General features: G+C 36.6%; 1 protein-coding gene across 1 annotated transcript in view; it reads left to right on the forward strand.

The window, feature by feature from the left end:
• Positions 1-20,506, forward strand: part of LOC136863740 (1-phosphatidylinositol 4,5-bisphosphate phosphodiesterase gamma-1) — a 512,032-nt gene that overhangs the window by 272,331 nt on the left and 219,195 nt on the right. Inside the window, exon 13 of the mRNA XM_067140126.2 lies at positions 18,143-18,324. Coding sequence (XP_066996227.2) covers positions 18,143-18,324 — 182 coding nt within the window. The remainder of the gene's footprint in view (positions 1-18,142; positions 18,325-20,506) is intronic.

The raw sequence follows: 20,506 nt of genomic DNA on the forward strand, positions 1-20,506 counted from the left end.
TCTTAAGATAATGTATTTCAAAACTGAATGCACCATATGAGATGTGCTTCCCTACTTGTTTGTAAATAATTATTTAAAGTATACAATGCATACCTGCCAACCCTTCCGATTTACCCAGAAACTTTCCGGTTTTTAACTCGTCTTCCAATTTTCCAATTTATTTTTACTTCTTTCTATTTTTGACCAATATAACCTCTAGTACGGCCAATACTCTTCCCCTAGGATAAAGGAAAAATTCTTATGTGCTTGTGTGATTTACGAAACCTCATTTTCAAGCGTATTTATTTGATGCTTTATTTTGTGGGTTTCGTTCGTCGCCTTCGTGTATTTTGATTCCCGCTCACCACAGCAGCATGTGCGCTTTATACAGCTGGGGATTCAGGGCAGCAATCATTCTGCAAGCAAGAGAGGCTAGCGCGCGCTAGCGACTCAATTAATCGGGATGAAAGAATTAGTTTATTATTGTGCTGTTCGTGCGCTGTTAACATAGTTTCTGTGCGTAGTTTCATCAGAGTTGTAGGCCACATGTTTTTCTTGCATTTCTATGCTTTCCTCCTCTGTCAGCGTCATATGTTAATGGTTTATGGGACATATTGAATTGGTTTTTTTTTTTGTGGTAGTTTTGCATATTTTAATGAGTTGAATGTTTTAAGGAGGTTGTGTCGGTGACAGGTTCTGATATTTTCTCTTCTCTTTATGGCCAAAAAGTTTTAAAATGTTATCTCTAAGTGTTCAGAGATACAGTACCTATACATTTCCATTCAGTTTACCGTCTGATAAAGGAAATTACCGTAATTTATCGCATAATTAACGCCTTTGCATAATTTACGCATCCCAATATTTTTTGGTCCAAAGTGGAGAAAAAGAAATGTTCACATATTTGAAGCACCCTTTTCTTCAAACATCCATCACGCAGCTTCGGATGCGTTTGGAAATAAAAATGTCAACTACTCAAGTAGCAACCTTCCTATTGCGAAAGCGGTCATACCAAATACAGGTCAACGTGCTGTTATTAGCTGGCAGGAAATGCCACTGCACTAGTTCAGTGAGAGAATCAGCCCAGAAGTGACTAGTGACACACTATTCCAGTCTGATACAAATATATTTTATGAGTGTTTCGGGTACGGGACTTTCTGTGATCTCAAAATTGTTTGTCAGTCCACAGTATTCGAGTAATACTGCATCATACAAACTCGTAGTGATCAGTTACGCTGAAACATACAAGAATAAGGCAGCAGGCAGCAAGTATTCAGTGTCCAAATGAAATGGATGCCTTGGATTTGAAGGTTAGCCGAGGCTTAATTAATTTTATGAAGAGAAATGGACTTTCTCATGGACGAAGAACAACCTTATGCCAGAATATGACGAATTATTTCAACCATTTTCATCGCTTTGTGATTGAGAAGCGTAAAGTGAAGGAATATTTGATCTCCCAAATAGGAACTGCAGGTCAGACGCCAATCACTTTCCACATGCCACAAAGTCAAACAATCGATAAGAAAGGAACATTGAGTGTTATCGTGCACGCTACTGGAAGCGAAAAAACAACGATGTACTGCAATGCTTGCCGTAACAGCTGATGGTAGAAAGCTTGCACCTTACGTTGTTCTAAAACGAAAAACAAAGCCTAAAGCAAAGTTTCTGCGAGTCATCCACGTTCGTGTTCAAGGAAAGGTTGGATGGGCAAGTCACTTGTACAAGATTGGATACAAACGGTTTGGGGAAATAGAGCAGGGGTCCCTCCTTCGATGCCTGGCCTTTCTCTTATTGGACACTTTTTTCTTTCTTCTTTCTTTTTGCTGGTATGTTATTCTTATGACATAACAGGAATTATTAGTTCATGTTTATTTCGCTTCAAGTCATATTGTCAGCTCATAATGGGAAGAATATTTTCCAGTGTTGGTACTTCAAACCAATGTATCTAAGTTACCTGATGTACCCTATTTTACTTTTCAGAAAAAACTCACACCGGAATTTTACACCAATTGACAGTAACTGCAAATGAGTAGAACCATCTTTTAAATGTAAATGAATTGTAAATATTTTTAAATATCTGAATTCCTTGAATAATTTACGGATCCAAAATTTTTGCCTGCATTTTTCGTCAAAAAAGTGCATTAATTACGTGAGGAAATATGGTATTATGCATTTAGTTGCATGTGTCGGTGTGACATAATTATTATTATTCATATGTAAGTGTCATAAATGAGAATGATTAGGTACATTTTCTTGTAACCTTCATTTCATTTTTTGTTAGTTTAAGATTTTAAATTTAACAGTCAGTTTGCATTGTAACTATAGATATGTATGCCTTTTATCCTGATCTGTTTTCACCTAGACTGTGGTGGAATATATGTGATGAAAACCAACAATTAAAAAATCTTTCTATTTTTGGTTTCTAAAAGTTGGCAGGTATGATAGTGGTGTAAGGACTGTGGTAAGAGTTATTTATTATTTAAATCCCAAAATAGTCATATCATTTTATATTTTCCTTAATCTTGATTTCAAACTATATCAATTTATCCACTGAACTGTAAAACAGAATTTTATTAATGATTTTGGCATTATACGTTGATTCATGATCATAAGCACATTTAAAAAATAGGTAAAGATTTGTTTTTCCTTCATTATTCCAAAGAATAAAACGATTCTCTTCTCTACTTATCAGTGGTGTATTCTTGTGCTCTGGGTAGTGATGATGTTATTTGTGCATAGGTTTTGACAGTTAACCTCAGTTTCATGTCTTTTAATAGTAGTAGTATTGTTGTTATTTATTTGCCTTTAACCTATTGGATGCATATCCTTCATAGATTCTAGGTTCATACAGGAAGTGAATTGGCAAGTAATGTCCAATAACATGTTGCTTTATTGGATACTTTTTATTTCATTTCTGTGGATCAGTGGTAGAGTGTCGGCCTCCGGATCCCAAGATAGTGGGTTCAAACCCGACAGAGGTAGGCAGATTTTTGAAGGGCGGAAAAAAGTCCATTCAACACTCCATGTCGTAATACAGACGTTGATTCCCATAGGGAACCTGAAATACTTGTTCCGAATGAGTAAATTTATAATACCAATGTAGTTGGCCTGTTATTGGACATTATACATTTTCCAGCTAACTCATTCCTGGTTATAATACCAATATAAATGGTCCGTTATTGGACATTATAAATTTTCCAGCTAGCTCATTCTTGGTTGCCAGCGTTTCGCCCTTGTGTGCTAGGGTGGGCTCATCAGTTGGTACCTAGCACACCTACCAATACGCTGGCTAGTGCATACCGTGGAGGCCACTGCGTAGGCTAACTGGAGCCACCGGCAGTGCCAATGCACTAAGAGACTTTGTCTCATCACTAAAAATTGATGCCTGCTTGGCCATCAGATGATATAGATGTTGATTCCCATAGGGAATCTGAAATATTTGTCCTGAATGAGCAAATTTATAATACCAATATAAATGGTCCGTTATTGGACATTATAAATTTTCCAGCTAGCTCATTCTTGGTTGCCAGCGTTTCGCCCTCGTGTGCTAGGGTGGGCTCATCAGTTGGTACCTAGCACACCTACCAATACGCTGGCTAGTGCATACCGTGGAGGCCACTGCGTAGGCTAACTGGAGCCACCGGCAGTGCCAATGCACTAAGAGACTTTGTCTCATCACTAAAAATTGATGCCTGCTTGGCCATCAGATGATATAGATGTTGATTCCCATAGGGAATCTGAAATATTTGTCCTGAATGAGCAAATTTATAATACCAATATAAATGGTCCGTTATTGGACATTATAAATTTTCCAGCTAGCTCATTCTTGGTTGCCAGCGTTTCGCCCTCGTGTGCTAGGGTGGGCTCATCAGTTGGTACCTAGCACACCTACCAATACGCTGGCTAGTGCATACCGTGGAGGCCACTGCGTAGGCTAACTGGAGCCACCGGCAGTGCCAATGCACTAAGAGACTTTGTCTCATCACTAAAAATTGATGCCTGCTTGGCCATCAGATGATATAGATGTTGATTCCCATAGGGAATCTGAAATATTTGTCCTGAATGAGCAAATTTATAATACCAATATAAATGGTCCGTTATTGGACATTATAAATTTTCCAGCTAGCTCATTCTTGGTTGCCAGCGTTTCGCCCTCGTGTGCTAGGGTGGGCTCATCAGTTGGTACCTAGCACACCTACCAATACGCTGGCTAGTGCATACCGTGGAGGCCACTGCGTAGCACACGAGGGCGAAACGCTGGCAACCAAGAATGAGCTAGCTGGAAAATTTATAATGTCCAATAACGGACCATTTATATTGGTATTATAAATTTGCTCATTCAGGACAAATATTTCAGATTCCCTATGGGAATCAACATCTATATCATCTGATGGCCAAGCAGGCATCAATTTTTAGTGATGAGACAAAGTCTCTTAGTGCATTGGCACTGCCGGTAGCTCCAGTTAGCCTACGCAGTGGCCTCCACGGTATGCACTAGCCAGCGTATTGGTAGGTGTGCTAGGTACCAACTGATGAGCCCACCCTAGCACACGAGGGCGAAACGCTGGCAACCAAGAATGAGCTAGCTGGAAAATTTATAATGTCCAATAACGGACCATTTATATTGGTATTATAAATTTGCTCATTCAGGACAAATATTTCAGATTCCCTATGGGAATCAACATCTATATCATCTGATGGCCAAGCAGGCATCAATTTTTAGTGATGAGACAAAGTCTCTTAGTGCATTGGCACTGCCGGTGGCTCCAGTTAGCCTACGCAGTGGCCTCCACGGTATGCACTAGCCAGCGTATTGGTAGGTGTGCTAGGTACCAACTGATGAGCCCACCCTAGCACACGAGGGCGAAACGCTGGCAACCAAGAATGAGCTAGCTGGAAAATTTATAATGTCCAATAACGGACCATTTATATTGGTATTATAAATTTGCTCATTCAGGACAAATATTTCAGATTCCCTATGGGAATCAACATCTATATCATCATTCCTGGTTGCCAGCATTTTTCCCCAGTGTGCTAAGTTGGGCTCATCAGTTGGTAAATAGCACACCTACCAAGACACATGCCTAGTGGATACCATGGAGGCCACTGCATGGTCTACTTGAGCCACCGGCAGTGCCAATGCACTATTAGAGACTTTGTCTCTTTTTTCAAAAATTGATGCTTGCCTGGCCATCAGATGATATAGATGTTGAATCCCACAGGGAACCTGAAATACTTGTGCATAATGAGTAAATTTATAATACCAATATAGTTGATCCGTTATTGGACATTATACATTTTCCAGCTAACTCATTCCTGGTTGCCAGTGTTTCGCCCCAGTGCGCTAAGTTGGGCTCATTATTTAGTAAATAGCACACCTACCAAGACCATGGCTATTGCATACTGTGGAGGCCACTGCATAGGATACTTGGAGCCACCGGCAGTGCCAGTGCACTAGTAGAGACTTTGTCTCTTTTTTCAAAATTTGATGCTTGCCTGACGATCAGATGATATACTGTAGATGTTGATTCCCATAGGGAACCTGAAGTACTTGTTCTGAATGAGTAAATTTATAATACAATATAGTTGGTCCGTTATTGGACATTATAAATGTTCCAGCTAACTCATTCCTGGTTGCCAGTGTTTTACCCCAGTGTGCTAAGTTGGGCTCATCATTTGGTAAATAGCACACCTACCAAGATGCATGGCTATTGCATACCGTGGAGGCCACCGCGTAGGCTACTTGGAGTCACCAACAGTGCCAGTGCACTATTAGAGACTTTGTCTCTTTTTTCAAAGATTGATGCTTGCCTGCCCATCAGATGATATACAGTAGATGTTGAATACCATATCATATATCAAGGATGGAGAAACTGGACACAAGGCAGCAGGCTGCAAATCAAATCCACGATGTGTAATTTGTATAGACAGGGGCCTAGAAGAGAATAAACAAAATCACGTACCTGGCTCAGGTGCCTGCGTTGTATTTCGTCAAGCTCTTGAGGAGGTTAAAATCAAAAACAAATGATACGAATCATTCAGGCAAATGTGCACAGAAGTCGGACAACAAATGATCTTTTGACTCAGCTGACCTTTGAGGAAGGAGCAGATCTACTATTACTCAGCGAACAGTATCATAACAGGGATCACCCGGGATGGTTCACAGACAACCTTGGGGCAGCTGCAATTTGGATACCAGATCTGAGAAAATTTACGGTTAGAGAGTATGGGTGTGGAGACGGATTTGTTTGTGTCCCGATTGACAGAATAACATTTGTGAGCTGTTACTTTACTCTGAAAGAGTCTGTGAGTGACTTTCAGACAAAATTGGATAGCCTTGAAGATGCACTACAGGGAATGGACAACAGATTAGTGGTTGCCGGTGATCTCAACGCCCAAGCATTAGAATGGGCCATACCTCATACAGACTCTAGAGGATGACGTATTATGGAGATGGCTTCAAGGACAGGTTTGATAGTCATCAACATCAGAAACGTGCCAACCTTTCAATGACCAGGCTGTAGGGGAACAATACCTGATGTTACATTTGCATCAGAAGCCATTTCATTGAGGATCACTGAATGGCGAGTGACAGAGGACTAAAATAAATAAAAAAATCAAAATCTCTTTATTTGCAAATGAGGTGTCTACCTCGGTGGCAAATGGTACACTAAAATACATTATTTTCAAGAACTAAATATTAAATTAACAAGAGAAGAAAATTTTCCTATAATACAATATTATACAATTTATGCTAACAGTTTTTTTTCTATTAAACACACAGCTCATCCTTAATAAATTTATATTGTTTACAAAATTCTACTTATAATATCTCCTGTACTACTTACAAATATAGTCAACTGATATACAGTATGTAGAATTACTTCAAATGATACTACACAACTGGTATAAGATTAAACTGTACATTGCATTTATTTATTTATTTATTTATTTATTTATTTATTTATTTATTTATTTATTTATTTATTTATTTATTTATTTATTTATTTATTTATTTATTTATTTATTTATTTATTTATTTATTTATTTATTTATTTATTTATTTATTTATTTATTTATTTATTTTTTAACCCATTCTGGAACCTAAGTAGCATAACGACCTGCTGCATCTTAACCAGAGCCCCTTTTTCCACCACTTTTCAGAGTTCCTGAAGGGCCTTCACAGCTACCGTAGCGGTCCTAGGGCCCTCGACGTCCCCACTGTACTTCACCCCTACAGGCAGTCCCCTATTTTGGCTGTCCAAACTCCTTAGACGAGGGGATGGAATTAATTTATTCACACACTATGTGGGAAGTGATCACCAATACCGCCTCTAAGGACTATGTCGTGCAATTTACTGAACCAACAATGGAATACAGCCAGCATAGATAAAGAGAAATTTCTTGATACACTACATAGGGAAATGGAGGACATATCAAGAAAATGCTCTGGTTATACAGGAAATTAAGTGGCTAACATGCGTGTTGAATTCACCATGCGGCTCCTTCAACAAGCTTGTGATGCATCTATGACTAGAAGGAGACTGTAAAACTGTAAACGTCCAGGGTACTGATGGACTGAAGAAATTGCGAGTTGAGGGAATGTTGTCTATGACTGAGGCACAGAGCACAGAGAGCTAGATGTAACCAGGAATATGTCTCACTCATGACAGAATATAAATTAGCAAGGAAAGAACTCCAAAATACAATCAAGAGGAGTAAAACTGATGGATGGTGGGCAACGGCTAAGGAAGTAGATGACGACCCATGGGAACTGGGCTATAAGGTTGTCTTGAAGAAATTTGGGGTGCTATCACATCCAACCATAGATCCGCAAACCATGAAAGAAATAGTGGATAATTTGTTTCCTGATCATCCAGAGAGGATTGCTGATGAAGATGTAAGGCAACCAATCGACATACCGCTTTTCATCACAGAAGAACTATAAAGAGCCATTAGTTCACTCAGAAATAAGAAAGCCCCAGGGCCAGGCGGTATATCAGCCAAAGTACTGAAGATAACGGCAGAATTCTGTCCACAGTTGCTGCTAGAAATATACAACAGTTGCCTTATGGCAGGTATTTTTAGCAGTCGATGGAAAAAGGCACTATTAGTTTTGATCAGCAAAGGGAAGTCTGGGGGGTATAGACCTCTTTGTATGCTTGATACTGCAGGAAGAGGTTTAGAGAAGCTCCTACAGCCCAGAATACTCTTAGCAGTTCAGCAAGCTGGGGACTTGTCACCTCGTCAGCATGGCTTTCAGAGAGGACATTCAACAGTTGATGCAGTACTAGAAGTAGTGAACACTGCCAAAAGAGCACAAACAGGCAATCATTATTCTCGTAAAGTGGTGCTTCTTGTGGCCCTGGATGCTTTTAACTCAGCAAGATGGACGGACATGTTGGAAGCACTTAAAGAAACATTCAAGCTTCCAGAGTATCTCATGAGAATATTGAAAGCTATTTGAAGGACTGCTTACTGCTGTATAATACAGAGGGTGGACAAAAGACTAAACAGATTACAGCTAGTGCAGCACAAGGATCCGTTCTTGGCCCAGACCTTTGTAATATTACTTATGATGGCTTACTGCGACTAGAGATACCTGAAGATACAACACTTATAGGTTATGCTGACGATGTGGCTGTCTTGATAGTGACCAGTGATCTGGCTTGCTGATCATAAAACGGAAATTGTTCTTTTGACAAGAAAAAGAATTGAGATCATTGTGTCATTCCAAGTTGGAGAGATAGCTATTGAAACAACTAAGAGTGCGAAATATTTAGGCATTACGCTTGATACCAAACTCATATTCTGGCATCATATCCGGAGGGTGACAGAAAGGGCAGCGAAATATATGACCGAACTTAGTCGACTGATGGGCAATATCAAAACCAGATGATGACTTCTGATGTCAACAGTCCAATCAGTATTTATGTATGGCTCCGAGGTATGGGCTGAATTACTGAAGATAGGAAAGTATAGGAGAATGATGGCTGCGGTACAACGAAGAGCAGCGTTGCGAATAGCATGTGCATATCGTACGGTATCCAAACCTGCAATCCTCACAATAGCTGGAGTAGCTCCTATTGATTTACTTGCTTTTGAATGACAGGAGATCTGGCGTACTCAAGGAGAACTCGGAGAGAAACATACAAAGGAGTTATCCCATAGCCGTCGAATGGAGCGCTGGGAACAGAGACGAGAAAATTATCCTCGAGGGAAATGGACAAAGCAAATAATACCATGTCTAAATGATTGGATTGAACAGACTCATGGTGAGGTAAATTACTATATTACTCAGCTTCTAACATGCCATGGATAATTCCGTAAATTTTTGCACAAATTGAACATAGCCAGCAGTCCAAAATGCATTTACTGTCGTGATATAGATGACGTCCTACATACTTTCTTCATGTGTGATCATTGGTTGACAGAAAGAAGTATTGTGGAAGCTGAACTTGAAGTATTGACGCCAGATAATATTGTGCCTGTGATGCTGAGAAATCAGGAATCTTGGGATAGGGTGGCAGAATATGTGGAAAGTATCCTGCGCCAGAAGAAGAGGGATATGGATGCTTTTGAACATCAGTGAAAGATGAATGAAGGAAGAAGAAGTCTGAATGACTAAAAGCACAACACTACCCTGAAGTAATGCGAGAGCGGTTCCGGGGTAGAAACAAACATTGTGGGAAAATGGGTGTGTAGTTTTTAGTGGGTAAGAATCCCACACACTCGTGGTGTGCGGATCCTTCACGAGTGTCCCATGTAAGATTTTCCATAATCCCTTGCAAAAAAAAAATATTATTATTATTATTATTATTATTATTATTATTATTATTATTATTATTATTATTATTATTATTATTATTATTATTCCTTAATTAGGTAGACAGAGAGCCTTCATGGCTCAGATGGCAGCGCATCGGCCTCTCACCGCTGGATACCGTGGTTCAAATCCCGGTGACACCATGTGAGATTTGTGCTGGACAAAGCAGAGGTGGGACAGGTTTTTCTCCGGGTACTCTGGTTTTCCCTGTCATATTTCATTCCAGCAACACTCTCCATTATTATTTCATCGCATTTATCACTCATTAATAAAAATCACCTTGGGAGTGGCGACCCCATTGTAATAACAGCCTATATATGTTTCATTCATTACATCCCTGACCCGGTCAATGACTGGAAAACAGGTTGTAGGTTTTCATTTTCAATTAGGTAGACAACAGATTTCCAACAACATGGCATCAGACAATATGCATGGCTTGGGAGACCAAGACCACACTACACTGAGAGAAAATGCTGGATGGGTTAGCTTCAGAAAAACATAAAAAATAAGTAAAGAGTGGCATACCTACAGTATGTCACATGATTATCTGAAATATGCTAAAGACTAAAAATGAAAGAGAGCCAATGAAATGACCTAGCTCTTTTTGGAGCCCCAGTTCATAATACAGTCTACTTCTTCATAAAAAAGTTAACTTGTAGTAGAACGACCAGCTCTCAGGGATTGAGGGACCTCTACCTCGAAGCTAACACCTTCAAATGAGTTGTTCAAAAGAGTCAGTTCGTTCATGAATGACCCTTCACTACTCTGTTGTGTGTAAAATTGCAACCAGTGGCCATTATAGATAAAATGAAATGCTGTGATTTCAAATATATTATTAATTTTCCTGTCATGTGTAAAGATTTTATACAATTATGTATTTATGTGATGATTATAAAGAAGAGAGATCAACAATTTCTTTATTTAATTTGTTGGCTGTTGCTGCCTTCTTGTTTGTGTTATTTTTATATTAAGGATTGGTCCATTGCACTTCCACATTCCTTTCCAGTATGGTTATTATTGATGCTGTAAAGTAATACAGACCATCTAATCTCTTTGTTAAAATAGATACTGTATTGCGTCTCTCTCTACTACTAGTCTAAGTGTTCTTGCTCTGTCTGTCTCAGTGTTAGTTTGTGACTAAAATGAGATATGATCTGGAAGAGACTGTGCAAACAATGTGAACAGCTTTTGTTTTGTACATAGCGATTGATGTATGAAAAAGAATGAACCAAAAGAGAACCATGTTGTAAATCAAAAGCCATGAACTTGTTGCAGAATTGAAGAGTCAATGAATTTATATTACCTATATGCAGAAGGTAAAGTGAACAGGGGTCAAGGGTATTGGTGATAAGTATAAGATCTACTCTCATGGCTGGAAATCAAATCAGAACGGCTTTGCAGTGACTTTTGATGAGAAGTTTCTGACATTGTAGTAGAAGTAAGCTGCATCACTGACAGCCTGCTTTCATTTAAGAATGACTTCAACAGCCTACTGCCCATGTCTTCTCAAGATATGCTCCCCAAGCTGGATGACAAGAAAAATATGTTGTGGGAATATTACAGCCTTGCAGTGGTTACTTGTCCTTTAAAAAAATCAATCAATCAATCAATCAATCAATCAATCAATCAATCAATCAATCAATCAATCAATCAATCAATCAATCAATCAATCAATCAGTTCTGTAATTACTAGATAGGTTACATAGTTATACCTATCCAAATATCCCAGTCCTTTATGTGAGGTTGCAATAATAGCAGTAGCATCACCAGCTTGTTTACATAGGAATTTTGCAAGACAAGAATAGTGTTGATCGTCTTGTAAAATCCCTGTGTAAACAAATTCCTCTTTTCATTCTTGGATTACACAACAACTTCCCTTCACCGACTTTGCCTCGCCCCAATCCCCTCTAGCTACAGCAGACTTTATTTATTTATTTATTTATTTATTTATTTATTTACACTGACTGACAGAGCAAATGCAACGCCAAGAAGGAGTGGTCAGAACTTTATGCCAATTGCAGGGTAGACTGACGTCACTGAGGTATGCTCATGATGTGAAATGCGCCGCTGTGCTGAGCACGTAGCGAACGATAAATGGGACACGGTGTTGGCGAATGGCCCACTTTGTACCGTGATTTCTCAGCCGACAGTCATTGTAGATCATGTTGTCGTGTGCCACAGGACACGTGTATAGCTAAGAATGCCAGGCCGCCGTCAACGAAGGCATTTCCAGCAGACAGACGACTTTACGAGGGGTATGGTGATCGGGCTGAGAAGGGCAGGTTGGTCGCTTCGTCAAATCGCAGCCGATACCCATAGGGATGTGTCCACGGTGCAGCGCCTGTGGCGAAGATGGTTGGCACAGGGACATGTGGCACGTGCGAGGGGTCCAGACGCAGCCCGAGTGACGTCAGCACGCGAGGATCGGCGCATCCGCCGCCAAGCGGTGGCAGCCCCGCACGCCACGTCAACCGCCATTCTTCAGCATGTGCAAGACACCCTGGCTGTTCCAATATCGACCAGAACAATTTCCCGTCGATTGGTTGAAGGAAGCCTGCACTCCCGGCGTCCGCTCAGAAGACTACCATTGACTCCACAGCATAGACGTGCACGCCTGGCATGGTGCCGGGCTAGAGCGACTTGGATGAGGGAATGGCGGAACGTCGTGTTCTCCGATGAGTCACGCTTCTGTTCTGTCAGTGATAGTCGCCGCAGACGAGTGTGGCGTCGGCGTGGAGAAAGGTCAAATCCGGCAGTAACTGTGGAGCGCCCTACCGCTAGACAACGCGGCATCATGGTTTGGGGCGCTATTGCGTATGATTCCACGTCACCTCTAGTGTGTATTCAAGGCACGTTAAATGCCCACCGCTACGTGCAGCATGTGCTGCGGCCGGTGGCACTCCCGTACCTTCAGGGGCTGCCCAATGCTCTGTTTCAGCAGGATAATGCCCGCCCACACACTGCTCGCATCTCCCAACAGGCTCTAAGAGGTGTACAGATGCTTCCGTGGCCAGCGTACTCTCTGGATCTCTCACCAATCGAACACGTGTGGGATCTCATTGGACGCCATTTGCAAACTCTGCCCCAGCCTCGTACGGACGACCAACTGTGGCAAATGGTTGACAGAGAATGGAGAACCATCCCTCAGGACACCATCCGCACTCTTATTGACTCTGTACCTCGACGTGTTTCTGCGTGCATCGCCGCTCGCGGTGGTCCTACATCCTACTGAGTCGATGCCGTGCGCATTGTGTAAGCTGTATATCGGTTTGAAATAAACATCAATTATTCTTCCCTGCCGTCTCTGTTTTTTCCCCAACTTTCATCCCTTTCGAACCACTCCTTCTTGGTGTTGCATTTGCTCTGTCAGTCAGTGTATTTATTTATCTATCTACTTACTTACTTACTTACTTACTTACTTACTTACTTACTTACTTACTTACTTACTTACTTACTTACTTACTTACTTACTTACTTACTTACTTACTTACTTACTTACTTACTTACTTACTTACTTACTTACTTACTTACTTACTTACTTACTTACTTACTTACTTACTTACTTACTTACTTACTTACTTACTTACTTACTTACTTACTTACTTACTTACTTACTTACTTACTTACTTACTTACTTACTTACTTACTTACTTACTTACTTACTTACTTACTTACTTACTTACTTACTTACTTACTTACTTACTTACTTACTTACTTACTTACTTACTTACTTACTTACTTACTTACTTACTTACTTACTTACTTACTTACTTACTTACTTACTTACTTACTTACTTACTTACTTACTTACTTACTTACTTACTTACTTACTTACTTACTTACTTACTTACTTACTTACTTACTTACTTACTTACTTACTTACTTACTTACTTACTTACTTACTTACTTACTTACTTACTTACTTACTTACTTACTTACTTACTTACTTACTTACTTACTTACTTACTTACTTACTTACTTACTTACTTACTTACTTACTTACTTACTTACTTACTTACTTACTTACTTACTTACTTACTTACTTACTTACTTACTTACTTACTTACTTACTTACTTACTTACTTACTTACTTACTTACTTACTTACTTACTTACTTACTTACTTACTTACTTACTTACTTACTTACTTACTTACTTACTTACTTACTTACTTACTTACTTACTTACTTACTTACTTACTTACTTACTTACTTACTTACTTACTTACTTACTTACTTACTTACTTACTTACTTACTTACTTACTTACTTACTTACTTACTTACTTACTTACTTACTTACTTACTTACTTACTTACTTACTTACTTACTTACTTACTTACTTACTTACTTACTTACTTACTTACTTACTTACTTACTTACTTACTTACTTACTTACTTACTTACTTACTTACTTACTTACTTACTTACTTACTTACTTACTTACTTACTTACTTACTTACTTACTTACTTACTTACTTACTTACTTACTTACTTACTTACTTACTTACTTACTTACTTACTTACTTACTTACTTACTTACTTACTTACTTACTTACTTACTTACTTACTTACTTACTTACTTACTTACTTACTTACTTACTTACTTACTTACTTACTTACTTACTTACTTACTTACTTACTTACTTACTTACTTACTTACTTACTTACTTACTTACTTACTTACTTACTTACTTACTTACTTACTTACTTACTTACTTACTTACTTACTTACTTACTTACTTACTTACTTACTTACTTACTTACTTACTTACTTACTTACTTACTTACTTACTTACTTACTTACTTACTTACTTACTTACTTACTTACTTACTTACTTACTTACTTACTTACTTACTTACTTACTTACTTACTTACTTACTTACTTACTTACTTACTTACTTACTTACTTACTTACTTACTTACTTACTTACTTACTTACTTACTTACTTACTTACTTACTTACTTACTTACTTACTTACTTACTTACTTACTTACTTACTTACTTACTTACTTACTTACTTACTTACTTACTTACTTACTTACTTACTTACTTACTTACTTACTTACTTACTTACTTACTTACTTACTTACTTACTTACTTACTTACTTACTTACTTACTTACTTACTTACTTACTTACTTACTTACTTACTTACTTACTTACTTACTTACTTACTTACTTACTTACTTACTTACTTACTTACTTACTTACTTACTTACTTACTTACTTACTTACTTACTTACTTACTTACTTACTTACTTACTTACTTACTTACTTACTTACTTACTTACTTACTTACTTACTTACTTACTTACTTACTTACTTACTTACTTACTTACTTACTTACTTACTTACTTACTTACTTACTTACTTACTTACTTACTTACTTACTTACTTACTTACTTACTTACTTACTTACTTACTTACTTACTTACTTACTTACTTACTTACTTACTTACTTACTTACTTACTTACTTACTTACTTACTTACTTACTTACTTACTTACTTACTTACTTACTTACTTACTTACTTACTTACTTACTTACTTACTTACTTACTTACTTACTTACTTACTTACTTACTTACTTACTTACTTACTTACTTACTTACTTACTTACTTACTTACTTACTTACTTACTTACTTACTTACTTACTTACTTACTTACTTACTTACTTACTTACTTACTTACTTACTTACTTACTTACTTACTTACTTACTTACTTACTTACTTACTTACTTACTTACTTACTTACTTACTTACTTACTTACTTACTTACTTACTTACTTACTTACTTACTTACTTACTTACTTACTTACTTACTTACTTACTTACTTACTTACTTACTTACTTACTTACTTACTTACTTACTTACTTACTTACTTACTTACTTACTTACTTACTTACTTACTTACTTACTTACTTACTTACTTACTTACTTACTTACTTACTTACTTACTTACTTACTTACTTACTTACTTACTTACTTACTTACTTACTTACTTACTTACTTACTTACTTACTTACTTACTTACTTACTTACTTACTTACTTACTTACTTACTTACTTACTTACTTACTTACTTACTTACTTACTTACTTACTTACTTACTTACTTACTTACTTACTTACTTACTTACTTACTTACTTACTTACTTACTTACTTACTTACTTACTTACTTACTTACTTACTTACTTACTTACTTACTTACTTACTTACTTACTTACTTACTTACTTACTTACTTACTTACTTACTTACTTACTTACTTACTTACTTACTTACTTACTTACTTACTTACTTACTTACTTACTTACTTACTTACTTACTTACTTACTTACTTACTTACTTACTTACTTACTTACTTACTTACTTACTTACTTACTTACTTACTTACTTACTTACTTACTTACTTACTTACTTACTTACTTACTTACTTACTTACTTACTTACTTACTTACTTACTTACTTACTTACTTACTTACTTACTTACTTACTTACTTACTTACTTACTTACTTACTTACTTACTTACTTACTTACTTACTTACTTACTTACTTACTTACTTACTTACTTACTTACTTACTTACTTACTTACTTACTTACTTACTTACTTACTTACTTACTTACTTACTTACTTACTTACTTACTTACTTACTTACTTACTTACTTACTTACTTACTTACTTACTTACTTACTTACTTACTTACTTACTTACTTACTTACTTACTTACTTACTTACTTACTTACTTACTTACTTACTTACTTACTTACTTACTTACTTACTTACTTACTTACTTACTTACTTACTTACTTACTTACTTACTTACTTACTTACTTACTTACTTACTTACTTACTTACTTACTTACTTACTTACTTACTTACTTACTTACTTACTTACTTACTTACTTACTTACTTACTTACTTACTTACTTACTTACTTACTTACTTACTTACTTACTTACTTACTTACTTACTTACTTACTTACTTACTTACTTACTTACTTACTTACTTACTTACTTACTTACTTACTTACTTACTTACTTACTTACTTACTTACTTACTTACTTACTTACTTACTTACTTACTTACTTACTTACTTACTTACTTACTTACTTACTTACTTACTTACTTACTTACTTACTTACTTACTTACTTACTTACTTACTTACTTACTTACTTACTTACTTACTTACTTACTTACTTACTTACTTACTTACTTACTTACTTACTTACTTACTTACTTACTTACTTACTTACTTACTTACTTACTTACTTACTTACTTACTTACTTACTTACTTACTTACTTACTTACTTACTTACTTACTTACTTACTTACTTACTTACTTACTTACTTACTTACTTACTTACTTACTTACTTACTTACTTACTTACTTACTTACTTACTTACTTACTTACTTACTTACTTACTTACTTACTTACTTACTTACTTACTTACTTACTTACTTACTTACTTACTTACTTACTTACTTACTTACTTACTTACTTACTTACTTACTTACTTACTTACTTACTTACTTACTTACTTACTTACTTACTTACTTACTTACTTACTTACTTACTTACTTACTTACTTACTTACTTACTTACTTACTTACTTACTTACTTACTTACTTACTTACTTACTTACTTACTTACTTACTTACTTACTTACTTACTTACTTACTTACTTACTTACTTACTTACTTACTTACTTACTTACTTACTTACTTACTTACTTACTTACTTACTTACTTACTTACTTACTTACTTACTTACTTACTTACTTACTTACTTACTTACTTACTTACTTACTTACTTACTTACTTACTTACTTACTTACTTACTTACTTACTTACTTACTTACTTACTTACTTACTTACTTACTTACTTACTTACTTACTTACTTACTTACTTACTTACTTACTTACTTACTTACTTACTTACTTACTTACTTACTTACTTACTTACTTACTTACTTACTTACTTACTTACTTACTTACTTACTTACTTACTTACTTACTTACTTACTTACTTACTTACTTACTTACTTACTTACTTACTTACTTACTTACTTACTTACTTACTTACTTACTTACTTACTTACTTACTTACTTACTTACTTACTTACTTACTTACTTACTTACTACAGTTTCTTTGCATAGCTTGCTTAGAATGATATCTTCTGTCACCTGTTGGATGGATGTACCTTATTTCAGTTATACGCTGTATTTGATATATTCCAAACCTCTGTGAAAACAAAATTAAGTCAATAAAGTTAAATTAAGGAAAAGATAAGTGGTTAAAAACTGTTAAATTTTTTTTTTTTTGATTTTTCAGGAATTTCTTATCACACTAAAAGAACCAGTTCCTCACCCAAAAGAACATGAAGGTAAAGAGTGGTATCACAAAAGCATGACACGTTATCAAGCTGAAGAGATGTTGAAGAAGGTCCCTTCTGACGGAGCTTTTCTAGTCAGGCCAAGTGAAAGAGAATTGTTCACGTATGCCATATCATTTAGGTGAGAATCTTTGGGTATCATATGGAATGAAGTATGTTTTTAAATATTTTACTAATGCATTATTTTTATGGCATCAATAGTAATTAGTTGTATGCTTTTAGGAAGTAATAGGCTATGCAGTATCATCAGGATTTTTAGCCTAAGAGAGAAATGAAAATTAACATGATGATGATGATGATGATGATGATGACGATGATGACGACGACTGCTACAGTGATGGATAGATGATGATGATGAGGTAGGGAGAGGGCATAACTTTGTATCAACACAACAGCCTACCCTGTTGAATAAGACCAAGGGACTGCTGAAGGCTTAATGGGCCCCATCCTACAGACGAATCAACCATCAACAGCAGCATATGACCTCCCTTCATGTGAGCACCGCAGAGAGATTTGAAATTTAACCCAGAATTTTAGCATGCAATCTAGTGATTAGAAAATGTAAATCACCACATTTTCTACCCTGCCAGCCAACATTCTGACAATGATACTGTATAGGCTTTTGGGCAGTTTTCAGCGTTTAGTAGTTTATTGTTTATTTATCATATGGCATTATTATTTACAGCTGCTAGAATGAAGAATGAGCACATAATATTGTGTAAGTTCCTCATAGGCATTCTCTTCTCAAGAACAATCAAACCTATAGATACATGTTCAGGTATCTATAGGGTTTTTATCCACATGGAAGATGACTTTTTTAGTGACTATCCATTCTAGGGCTGCAGGTGTTGCTACTAAAATATTGGCCCTTGTCTTGCAACTGGATACAGTGTGCTGAATAGTCCATATAGGAGCACCACAGTCACACTGATGACATGGAATTTTGTCTCTCTTATAAAGAGATTCAGCACAGATTTCATAATTAGTCAAAATCCTGTTAAGAACAGTCCAAGTTTTCCTTGGTAGATTAAAACCTGGTGCATGGCCATTTCTCTTTAAATATGACCAAAGCTGAGCAGTGATGATCAACCTCTATTCATCTCTCCACTGGGCTTTTGTATCAAAATGGCTCTTTGTTATTCTGTGGGCATAACTGATTGGCAGATAACACAGTACAACAGTGAATTACTCTCAGTGTATATCAGTTACCATGTGTTTGGACACACTGATCACAAAAATAACATTAGTTTTTTTGTATTACTTAACATTGTTGAGATATTTATATCGCACCCTCTAGCGGGAAGGTTATTTTCTTTGGGAGCGGAAGGTGCTACTATCTCCCTATCTTGGTAACTTTCTTATTATACCTCTTGGTTTTATTACTCTAAAGGAATGTTAACGCCCCCCATTGCCTATTCCATTAACGTGAAAGAAACATATGATAGTATGGAAACAGTTCTTATGACTTTGAACTATACAGAACATGGGTGGCAGGTTTATGGAGATCTAAAAATGATAGGTATGCTAACAGTAATGCAGCTAGGGTTCATTAAATTTTGTTGTTTTCTCTGTGAGTGGGACAGTCGAGATAAGCGTAATCATTATAAAATTAGAGAGTGGTCATCAAGAGAAAGTGTAGTATTGGGACAAAAAAGTGTTTAAAAACTTGCCACTTTTTGATGTCACCAAAATAATTTTTTCCCCTTTACATATAAAACTGGGGTTGATGATGAACTTTGTTCAGGTGATAGGCATATCAGGAAGGGCATTTTAATGTTTAAGGGGAAAATTTCAAAGGTTGAGTGAGGCAAAACTAAAGGAAGGTATCTTTATAGGGCCACAAATATGCGATCTCTTATGTGATGATGTATTCGAGGGGACTCTCATTCCTGTGGAAGAAAAAAGCTTAACTTGGTTTTAAATTGGTTTGGGTGAATTTTCTGGGGAACTATAGAGCAGACAATTACAGAGATATGGTGGATGAGGGCTTACAAGACACTGGGATGTAACATGCCCCTTAACTTCCTCCATTCGCACTTGAATTTCTTTCCACCAAACCTTGACGAGATCAGTGATGAGCGTGGGGAAAGGTTCCATCAGGACTTATTAGAAATGGAAAGGCAATACAAAGGGAAATCAGTGTCCTACATGCTTGCCAATTACTGCTGGCGACTTATAACAGATTTTTCGGAGCCATCTTATAGGAGGAAAGTGTTTTAAGAAGGTAAGAATTTTTACTATATAAGGTCTTAATTGCAACAAAAATACAATGTTAGAATATTTAATATATTTCTCTTGTTGTG

This window comes from Anabrus simplex, chromosome 1 (assembly GCF_040414725.1).
Source record: "Anabrus simplex isolate iqAnaSimp1 chromosome 1, ASM4041472v1, whole genome shotgun sequence".
NCBI lineage: Eukaryota > Metazoa > Arthropoda > Insecta > Orthoptera > Tettigoniidae > Anabrus > Anabrus simplex.